Source organism: Mustelus asterias, unplaced genomic scaffold (assembly GCF_964213995.1).
Source record: "Mustelus asterias unplaced genomic scaffold, sMusAst1.hap1.1 HAP1_SCAFFOLD_1157, whole genome shotgun sequence".
NCBI classification, from domain to species: domain Eukaryota; kingdom Metazoa; phylum Chordata; class Chondrichthyes; order Carcharhiniformes; family Triakidae; genus Mustelus; species Mustelus asterias.
The window spans coordinates 104,223-115,749 of record NW_027591102.1 but is presented as its reverse complement, the minus strand read 5'-3'; the positions used below and the strand labels follow the sequence as shown (position 1 = coordinate 115,749).

The 11,527-nt window shown below is 47.7% G+C and overlaps 1 protein-coding gene across 1 annotated transcript; it reads left to right on the top strand.

Annotated features, from left to right (window-relative positions):
• The first annotated feature begins 2,551 nt into the window (after nt 1-2,551).
• spc24 (SPC24 component of NDC80 kinetochore complex) lies at nt 2,552-8,647 on the top strand. The gene is made up of 5 exons (XM_078206001.1): nt 2,552-2,728; nt 3,310-3,454; nt 4,468-4,572; nt 5,193-5,269; nt 7,645-8,647. The coding sequence occupies exons 1-5, from the start codon at nt 2,566-2,568 to the stop codon at nt 7,749-7,751; spliced, it is 597 nt and encodes a 198-aa protein (XP_078062127.1). The 5' UTR covers nt 2,552-2,565; the 3' UTR covers nt 7,752-8,647.
• The last annotated feature ends 2,880 nt before the right edge of the window (nt 8,648-11,527 follow it).

The window sequence follows — 11,527 nt, the reverse complement described above, 5'->3', positions numbered from 1 at the left end:
GGGGATGGATTGGGGGGGGAGGGGATCGGGGGGAGGGGATTTGGGGTGGATTGTAGGGGATGGGGGGGAGGGGTGGGATGGGTGGGGGGATGGGTGGGATGGGTGGGGGATGGGGGAATAGGAGGGGGGATGGGGGAATGGGAGGGGGGGATGGGGGAATGGGAGGGGGGGATCGGGGAATGGGAGGGGGAGGGATGGGGGAATAGGAGGTGGAGGGATGGGGAATGGGAGGTGGGGGGATGGGGGAATGGGAGGGGGGGTGGGGGAATGGGAGGGGGGGATAGGGGAATGGGGGATGGGGGAATGGGAGGGGGGATAGGGGGAGGGGGGGGGATGGGGTAATGGGAGGGGGGGATGGGGTAATGGGAGGGGGAGGGATGGGGGAATAGGAGGTGGGGGGTGGGGGAATGGGAGGGGGGGGTGGGGAATGGGAGGGGGGGGGTGGGGAATGGGTGGGGGGATGGGGGAATGGAGTGGGGAATGGAGTGGGGGGATGGGGGAATGGGAGGGGGGGATGGGGGAATGGGAGGGGGGGATGGGGGAATGGGTTGGGGAATGGGAGGGGCGGGATGGGGGAATGGGAGCGGTGGGATGGGAGGGTGGGATGGGGGAATGGGAGGGGGGATGGAGGAATGGGGGGTGGGGCAATGGGAGGGGGAATGGGGGAATGGGAGGGGGTGATGGGGGAATGGGAGGGGTGGGATGGGAGGAGGAGGTGGGGGGAATGGGAGGGGGAGGGGGAAATGGGAGGGGGAGGGGGGAATGGGAGGGGTGGGATGGGGGAATGGGAGGGGGAGGTGGGGGGAATGGGAGGGGGAGGTGGGGGGAATGGGAGGGGGGAGGGGGGGAATGGGAGGGGGGTGATGGGGGAATGAGAGGGGTGGGATGGGGGAATGGGGAGGGGGAGGTGGGAATGGGAGGGGGAGGTGGGGGGAATGGGAGGGGGAGGTGGGGGGAATGGGAGGGGTAGGTGGGGGGAATGGGAGGGGGGAGGGGGGGATGGGAGGGGGGTGATGGGGGAATGGGAGGGGGAGATGGGGGGAATGGGATGGGGGAATGGGAGGGGGGATGGGAGGCGGATGGGGGAATGGGAGCGGGGTGATGGGGGAATGTGAGGGGGGGGGGGGGAATGGGAGGGTGGGGATGGAGGGGATGGGATGGGGGAGGGGGATGGGGGAATGGGAGGGGGATGGGGGAATGGGAGGGGGGGTGGGGGAATGGGAGGGGGGGTGGGATGGGGGAATGGGAGGGTGGGGATGGGAGAATGGGAGGGGGGGATGGGGGAATGGGGGGGAAGGGGGAATGGAGGTGGGGGAATGGGGGGAAGGGGGAATGGGAGGGGGGAAGGGGAATGGGAGGGGGGGATGGGGGAATGGGAGGGGGGATGGGAGGGGGGGGAAGGGGAATGGGAGGGGGGGAAGGGGGAATGGGAGGGGGGGATGGGGGAATGGGAGGGGGGATGGGAGGGGGGGGGGATGGGGGAATGGGAGAGGGGGGATGGGGGAATGGGAGGGAGGATGGGCGAATGGGCGGGGGGATGGGGGAATAGGAGGGGGGATGGGGGAATGGGAGGGGAGGGCGATGGGGGAATGGGAGGGGGGTATGGAGGGGATGGGTCGGGGGGATGGGGGAATGGGAGGGGGGATGGGGGAATGGGAGGGGGGATGGGTCGGGGGGGTGGAGGGGATGGGTCGGGGGGTGGAGCGGATGGTTGGGGGGGATGGGTGAGGGGGGATAGGGGGGGGGGAGAGAGAGGGGAGGGAGGGGTTGGGGGGAGAGGGAGGGGGGAGAGAGGGGTGGGGGGAGAGAGGGGTGGGGGGAGAGGTTGGGGGTGGGAGGGAGGGGAGGGAGGGGGGGTGGGTGGGGGGAGAGGGGGTGGGGGGAGGGGGTGGGTGGAGGGGGTGGGTGGGGGGAGAGGGGGTGGGTGTGGGGAGGGGGTGGGTGGGGGGAGAGAGGGGTCGGTGGGGGGAGAGGGAGGGGGGATTGGGGGGGAGAGGGAGGGAGGTTGGGGGGATGAGGGGGGACGAGGAGTGGGGGACGGGGGCGGAGGGGGGAGGGCGGAGGGGGGGACGGGGGTGGAGCGGGTGATGAGGGGGACAGGGGGGAGGGGGACAGGGGGGAGCGGGACGGCGGGGGGGGAGCGGGATGTTGGGGGGGGAGAGGAGAGGGGGATGGCGGGGGGAGGGGGACGGCGGGGGAGAGGGACAGGAGGGGAGGAGATGGCGGGGGGGAGGGAGATGGCAGGGGAGGGGGGATGGCGAGGGGAGGGGGGACGGCGGGGGGAGACGGGTTGGCGGGGGGAGGGGATGGCGGGGGGAGAGGAGGGGAATGGGGAGGGGGGAGAGGAGGGGAATGGGGAGGGGGGAGAGGAGGGGAATGGGGTGGGGGAGACGGCGTGGGGAGAGGGGAGGGGGACGGCAGGGGGAGAGGGGACAGGGAGGGGGACGGCGGGGGGAGAGGGGAAGGGGACGGGGAGGGGGGCGGCGGGGGGAGATTGTTTGCCTGGCTAACTTTTCCAATGATTGAAATGTAATAAATTCTGTTCTCAGGTGGCTTCCCAGCAAGATGGAGGCCCAGCTGCAGGAACTGAAGGCGCTGACAGATGAGATGTTGATTATCCTCTCTGGCTGTCATGGGGAGGTGTTGTTGCAGAAAGCCATGGCAAATAAAGCGAAGACTGTGAGTAGGTACCTGGAATATGAAAAATCAGCGAGGCAGATGCTTGCAGGTAAGAGAGAAACATTCAGAATTTAGCTAAGCGAACTGAAATCTCACATTTGTAAACTTGGCACAGAACGTTCAAAAAGGAAACAGATTGGGTAACTAAAGATTGGTAATGGAGATGCTGAGGGCAGTACAGAGACAATAAAGAACTTTCCCCAGTACCTGAACTAGAAACCACACTAACAACTCTGTACAGGCAAACTACATCGTGCAGCATTCATTGAATAATCAGACTAGATGGATTTAAAATAAAACATGAATTGCATCTCTGTCCCTTCGGTGTATTTGAACTGACCTGGACTGTCTACCTTTACAAGTGGTGATTATTCGGAATCCAATTCTCAAACAGCACCCTGTTTTGTGTTGCTGAGTGACCTGCTTCATTTCCTTTAAAATTAACTTCAAATCAATTCCCCTGTTGCTTGAGAATGTAAGTAACGGTTGGATTCCAGTGAACACTTTAGCTGTGCTGGTGTAGGGGGTCATTGCTTTGAAATTCAGAGCCCCCTCCCAAGGTTGCAATGATTTTGGAAATGATCGTGGCTAATCTCAGTGTGTTTGAGAATTTAATCATGGTGATTTCAGAGATACAGCAGACACGGGAGAAAGTGGCGCTGAAGGTTATAGAGGTTGAAGAAGAACAAAATAAAAGCCTTCTAGAAGTGCAGAAGACGAAGGAACAGTGGAAAAACCTGCAGCAACAGAATTCTGAGAAAGAAGCAGAACTCAAATATCCTTTTTTTTAAAAAAAAGTGCTTAACTAGATTAGAAAACTAATTTGCATAGACAAATTATTGCAGTTCTGAAGAAAGGACCTTGACCTGCAATGTTAGTTCTGTTTCTGCACAGATGCTGCTTGACCTGCTGAATATTTCCAGCATTTTCTTTTTATTGAAGACAATTTGCTTTGTTTTTTCAATGTGCCGATGCTGGACATTAGCTTCTAGTATGCTTAATGTGAAATGGAGTAATTTCCAATATGTGTAGGGGGATTAGTGAGGTAAATACACGGGGTTATGGGGATAGCGTCTGGATCAGATGCTCTGTCGAAAGAGTCGGTGCAGACTCGATGGGCCAAATGGTCTCCTGCACTGTCGGATTCTATGACTTGGTCTTTGAAGTAAATATTTCCTACCACTAGGAATGCTTATATGGTTTATGTTGCATATTTGAAACATATTCTTGAACTGGTAAGTCTATTTCCTAAAAGCTGGGTGAGCTAATAAATAGTTGAGATATGAAAACCTTGAAGATCTCTGGTTTGAGCCACAGTTCCATCTTCGCTAGTCAATTGGTGAAATTTGGGTAAATCAGCACAGTTCCTGCTTCTGCATGAGCTGGAAATCTGGATGTTGTGAATCGTACATCTCTGTGATGTTACCCATTCCTTAGCAAGTGATTTATGTTTATTTTAGAGTATGAAGGTTACAACTTGGATGACCTACTTTGGTGTGACATTGTGTTGATTAATACATTTGTAGGAGATATTTTAACCGGTTGTTTTATTGCTGTTTGTTGGACATTGCTGCCACAAAGTAGTTTGTACCTTTAAATCAGTATAATGTAAATGTAATTCCACCGCTTTAGAGATGTTGGTCATGTGATAAACACAAAGTAGATTCAAGTCTTAAATTCCAGTCACACCTTTTGTAAAACATCAGTGTATCCAGCTCATACAAAATAGGGGCAATGTCATAATAACCGATTTGTATGCTATTTCTTTCCTTAATATACAAAACCAACACTGTTACAGAAAGAGCTGGAAAAGCTTAAAATAACTGAAAAAGAAATTTCCAAAATGGAAGAAGAGGTAGCTGAAGATACAACAGTAGTTATTCCTTCTTCTAAGTAAGTTTTAAAGCACACAAAAGTTTATTTTTAAGCTATTCGTGTCTTGTTTTGCAGCATCTCTATGCTATATTGCATCATGGAGTGGTAAAAAGTCACTCTTGAATTCTGTCAGGTTTTTTGGTGACATGGGGGGAGATTAATTGGTTTCTTCTCCACAGCATAGAAGGATGGACACCCGTATCTTTAGAGGACTTTTCAGCAGCTGACATGGTGAAATAATATTTGTTTCCAGGCCATCTGATGTGACGGTGGGAGTACAAAATACGAAAATTGGTTGTTGGCAAGACTATGGATAATTAACTGGTGCACTTAAAACACCACCTGATTCTCAGTAGATGCTCTGACTTCTGCCAGTTGTCATTGCACCAACCACCATAACTATATCTGAGCAGGATGGTTCATGATTACCTTCATTTTTCCAAACTATTAAAAATCTTGCTGAGGGGTAAAAATATTTAAGCCTGTGGTACATTTTCTATAATTCCACTGAGGTGTGGCATGGCATACAATTTTATGCCTCAAAATTGGTCTTGTCTCAACTTAATTGATTTTGCTGTTAGTTTATAGCACATCATGTCTAATGCGAAGCACTTACATTTGTATATGATTTTCTATAGGTACTTGGCTCATATCTTCCATAAGGTCACTAAAATAATTTGGGACTATGACAGTGACCCTTCTCTGGTAAAAGGCGGTATCCTTTCATTTGAGAGAAGCAGTGAAAGCCAGATAAGGGACCACCAATGTTTAGAATGATCGAAATGGGTGAATAAGTAATGCAATGGTTTCAAACATTTTCAGGTGATTAAAGACTGAAATTCCATTCTGTAAAAGACTGGGAGAAAAGTGAGCTCGAATGAAGCATGATAGAATGAGTCTTGAATTCAAATGCAGTGTGGAAAAGTGAAGTCCCTCTATTCCAATACACACATTTTTGCATTGAAAGCTGGCGAGGGAGAAGTGTGGGAGGAGTTTCTTGGAAACCGTTTAAGCAATAGGGTTGGGGTTAGACCATTCAACATGTTCCATGCCATTTATTGAAATAACGGCTGACTTATCCTAACTTCATCCTCCTGCCTTGGCTCCATAATCCCCTAATGTGCTTGGTTTCAAGCTTGATTATAAAGACTAATATTCCATTAGCCTGCTTGATTTTTTTTTGTGTATGCATTTTAGTGTTCTGTGTATGTGGACTTCTGAATTTTTGTGGACCTTCACAATTCCCAACTTGTCATTATGTAATAACCTCTTTTGGTCCAAACTGGAGGACCTCACACTTGCCTGCATTGAAATTTAACTGGTGCAGTTTTGCCCACTAATCCATTAATATTTCCTGATTCTCTTTCTACACCAATTATGCCACCAACCCTTGTGTCATTGGCAAAGAAAGATTAATGGCTCTATTGTGTCACTCTTATCGAGTCATTAATAAATATAGTAAATAGTTAAAGAAACTGCCTGGATCCTTGTGGGATGTCACTAGGCACTGCCTTTCAATTTGAGTAAGTATATTTCATCTCTATTACCTTCTGCATGACCAATCTCTTAACCAGGTCAATAATTTGCTTTTAATCTGTGAGCTTTCATTTTTGCTGACTATCTCTTGCATGGAAACATCATAAATATCTCATGAAAGTGCAAGTGGCTAACGTTCATAGACATTTTCCTATCCACTACTTTAGTTACTTCCTTTTAAACTCAGTTCAGTTTATGACATCCTTTATAAATCAAATTTTCTCTTTAATCAGTTCAAATAAGTGCTTGGTCACTCTCCTTAATTATAGATTCCAATATCTTTTCCTGCAACAGATGCTAGACTAATTGGTGTATAATTTCCTTGTTTCTTCTCTTTTTTATGGAGAAAATGTGAATGTGGTAATTTAACTTGAATTAAAGGCAAGAATGTCAATAAATGAAGAAAATCTTTTAGAACACAGATTGGTTTCATTCTCTACTGAAAACTTTTCTATGGGTGATTTGTAAAACTTTTAATATTGAAGCAGTGAAAATTCTGTTGGAAATATAACCTTGGTGAGTGTAAGAGTGTATGGAAAAAGTGCAGTGTCAGATCAGTGAAAAACAATCCATTGGCAGTGAGAAAAGAATAATCAGAAGCCTTCAAGAGCAGTTTGGTTTATGATTACTGGAGAGTTGGGCATGCTGAAAACCATGTAGTGATCCTCGATTATGCCAGAATAACTTGTTTGCCTGGAGATAGCAAAATATGACATGGGCAGCTACACCAGAAAATTTGATTCTTTAAAAAGTTTTATGGCAGTCGGTTGAGCCATTTCCGTTCTCTTCTGATGTGTGAGTCAATTTTGGGAACTCACTTTGTGAAGGATTGTAATTTTATTCTTTAGTGAGATATGGTTATCACTGGCAAGACCATTTGTTGCACATCCTTGATTACTCTTGAACTGAGTGACTTGCAAGACCATTTCAGAGGGCAGTTAAGAGTTAACCACATTGCTGTGGATCTGGAGTCACATGTAGACCAGACCAGTCAATGTTGGCAGATTTCCTTCTCTAAGGACATTAGTGAACCAGATGGGTTTTTACAGCAATCGATGATAGCTGTCATGGTCATCATCACTAAGACAAGCTTTTTATTAATTGAATTTAAATTCCAGCAGCTGGCATTGCGAGATTTGAACTTTTACCCCCTCCCCAAGCATTAGCCTGGACCTCTAGATTACTGGTTCTGTCATCTTCCCAGATCTGAAATTTATTGCACTCTGCAACATCAACTAAACATTATGGCTGGAATTTTCCAGCTGTTCACACTCACCGCAAGTGAGAATGGCGAATTTGGCAGTCAGCCACCCAAATCTCCACTGCAGCGGGACCAGGGATTCCGGCCGGCATGAACGGTCAGAACATTCCGGCCCGTGTACATTTTATAAGGAGCTGGGAATCCTCTCTTCTAACAAAACATATCAGTGGATTTTTTTGTCTTAACCCGAGAGCTATTTATTTCATTGATTAAACTCCATACGAATGGTAAAAAATGACATTATTTGTTGTAATTAATTTGTATGCAATGCTTTCCTTAATTATTTTTCTCAGTTCATTTTGGAATGGGTATACCGCAACCCATTAACATCGACTCTACCAAACACTCGGAGAGTTTCATCTGTGATTATTTGTGGAACTTGGTGAGCAAGGATTGGTAAATTCTGAGCAAGTAACAAGAATAAGTGAACTGTTCATTTTGAGTTGCTGTTTTGTTTTTGTGCATCTAATCTTTCTGAAGCCATGGCTTTGATCTTGGAAAATTTAGTATCCATCTTTAATTTTGCAAGTAACATGTAGAAGTTTCTTATGGATCTGGAACTTTAACAAGGTATACACCAATCCCTATCAATGCTATATGAGATGATTGCAAAAAGGGCACAAGGGTGATACCAGGATGACTTGTACATAACGATACTTTTCCTACTGACATCTGTGAAATTGAAAATTCTTTTCTGTAAGAATTTGCAGGCACAAATCTGTGAACTACCATTCCATGGCAGTAGAATGCTGTAACGTTCTATTCCAGTTTTTGCAAAAGATCCATACATATTAATGTAACCTTTTACAAAAACATTGTAATGTCGATCCAGTTGCTTTGCTTAGAGTCGACTCGTGAATCTAGTGTTCTGAATCTTAGTCTCGATTTCTATTGGATAAATGTTGCTAATTTTTTTTAGCAAGGTTGTAGATTTGCAAACATCAAATGAAAATAGGCATTACTCCTTGAAGACTCATTACTTGGCTTCCTGAAATATGCTGTGCCTTACAATGTTTATCAAGATTGTTTCTTTCACTTGTGGAAAATCTCCCACAAATAGCAGCAAACTGGACCCAGTGAATTTTTTAATATGGAATGTGTCTATAATTTCTGAGAGCTGTGACATGTAGAACCTGGTCATGAACCATGGTTGTATATGTAATAATGTTGCAACAATTGATAGTTGCATCTGTCCTCCTTGCCTAACCTGTTTTCTCTGCCTGCCTTAAAATTATTTTCCTCCATCTAATAAAATGATTTTTTCCATTTTTCTATTGTGGGAATAATCTTTTATTTAATAGAGGTCCAGTGAAATAATTGTCTGCAAGTAATGTTTGCATGAGCAAAGAATATTGGAATGGTGTTTCGTGCTCTCCCTAAGTGCAAGTTGACAGCTGGAATTGTGATTTACTACAATCATATCAATGACAGTCAAGATTTAACAGCTAAAATCACAAACAAATAGCTTTCTGCCAGCACATCAGCCCAATTCATTCACCCAGCAGAGAGGTTATTCATTTTTCATGTCAGAAGCACTCTCAAAATCATTAACATAACCATTCCAACCCACTTAGGTCAATTATCACAGAAAATAGGAATGGTATTTGTAATAATTAGAACATAGAACATAGAAAGCCACAGCACAAACAGGCCCTTCGGCCCACAAGTTGCGCCGATCACATCCCCACCTCTAGGCCTATCTATAGCCCTCAATCCCATTAAATCCCATGTACTCATCCAGAAGTCTCTTAAAAGACCCCAACGAGTTTGCCTCCACCACCACCGACGTCAGCCGATTCCACTCACCCACCACCCTCTGAGTGAAAAACTTACCCCTGACATCCCCCCTGTACCTACCCCCCAGCACCTTAAACCTGTGTCCTCTCGTAGCAACCATTTCAGCCCTTGGAAATAGCCTCTGAGAGTCCACCCTATCCAGACCCCTCAACATCTTGTAAACCTCTATCAGGTCACCTCTCATCCTTCGTCTCTCCAGGGAGAAGAGACCAAGCTCCCTCAACCTATCCTCATAAGGCATGCCCCCCAATCCAGGCAACATCCTTGTAAATCTCCTCTGCACCCTTTCAATGGCTTCAACATCTTTCCTGTAATGAGGTGACCAGAACTGCGCGCAGTACTCCAAGTGGGGTCTAACCAGGGTCCTATAAAGCTGCAGCATTATCTCCCGACTCCTAAACTCAATCCCTCGATTAATGAAGGCTAGTACGCCATACGCCTTCTTGACCGCATCCTCCACCTGCGAGGCCGATTTAAGAGTCCTATGGACCCGGACCCCAAGGTCCTTCTGATCCTCTACACTGCTAAGAATGGTACCCTTCATTTTATACTGCTGCTTCATCCCATTGGATCTGCCAAAATGGATCACTACACACTTATCCGGGTTGAAGTCCATCTGCCACTTCTCCGCCCAGTCTTGCATTCTATCTATGTCTCGCTGCAACTTCTGACATCCCTCCAAACTATCCACAACACCACCTACCTTGGTGTCGTCAGCAAACTTACCAACCCATCCCTCCACTTCCTCATCCAGGTCATTTATGAAAATGACAAACAGCAAGGGTCCCAGAACAGATCCCTGGGGCACTCCACTGGTCACTGACCTCCACGCAGAGAAAGACCCCTCCACAGCCACTCTCTGCCTTCTGCAGGCAAGCCAGTTCTGGATCCACAAGGCAACAGCCCCTTGGATCCCATGCCCTCTCACTTTCTCAAGAAGTCTTGCATGGGGGACCTTATCGAACGCTTTGCTGAAGTCCATATAGACCACATCCACCGCTCTTCCTTCGTCAATGTGCTTGGTCACATTTTCAAAGAACTCAACCAGGCTCGTAAGGCACGACCTGCCCCTGACAAAGCCGTGCTGACTACTTTTGATCATACTAAACTTCTCTAGATGATCATAAATCCTGTCTCTCAGGATCCTCTCCATCAACTTACCAACCACTGAGGTTAGACTCACCGGTCGGTAATTTCCCGGGCTGTCCCTGTTCCCTTTCTTGAATATAGGGACCACATCCGCAATCCTCCAATCCTCCGGAACCTCTCCCGTCTCCATCGACGATGCAAAGATCATCGCCAAAGGCTCCGCAATCTCCTCCCTCGCCTCCCACAGTAACCTGGGGTACATCCCATCCGGTCCCGGCGACTTACCAACCTTGATGCCATTCAATAGTTCCAACACATCCTCTTTCTTTATGTCCACATGCTCGATCCTTTCTGTCCTCCGCAATCCAGCAGTACAACCACCCAGATCCCTTTCCACCGTGAATACCGAGGTAAAGTATTCATTAAGCACCTCCGCCATTTCTAACGGTTCCGCACAAACTTTTCCCCCTTCACCTTTTAAGGGTCCTATGCCTTCACATCTCATCCTTTTACTCTTGACATATTTGTAGAAAGCCTTGGGATTCTCCTTAATCTTACCCGCCAAGGTCTTCTCATGACCCCTTCTCGCTCTCCTAATTTCCTTCTTAAGCTCCTTCCTACATCGCGTATACTCCTCTAAATCCTTAACACCTCCTAGCTCTCTGAACCTTCTGTACGCCTCTCTTTTCTTATTTACCAGGTTCATCACAACCTTCGTGCACCACGGTTCCCGTACCCTACCAACACCCCCCTGTCTCATCGGAACGTTGTCATGCAGAGCTCCAGACAAACATTCCTTGAAAATCCTCCACTTTCCTTCGGTACTTTTCCCCAAGAATGCCTCCTTCCAATTTACCCGTCTAATTTCCTCCCTGATGACACTGTATTTCCCTTTACTCCAGAGAAACACTTTCCTAGCCTGCCTGACCCTATCTCTTTCCAATGCTATCGTGAAGGAGATAGAATTATGATCGCTATCCCCAAGATGCTCACCCACCGAGAGATCCTCCACCTGTCCAGGTTCATTAGCCAGCACCAGATCAAGAACAGCCTCTCCTCTAGTAGGCTTATCCACATACTGTGTCAGGAAACTCTCCTGGACACACCTAACAAACTCCTCTCCATCCAAACCCCTAGCCCTAGGGATATTCCAATCTATGTTTGGGAAATTAAAATCTCCCATCACGACAACTCTGTTATTCCTACATCTCTCCAGGATCTGTTTCCCCATCTGCTCCTCAACATCTCTGTTACTATTGGGCGGCCTATAGAAAACACCCAGCAAAGTTA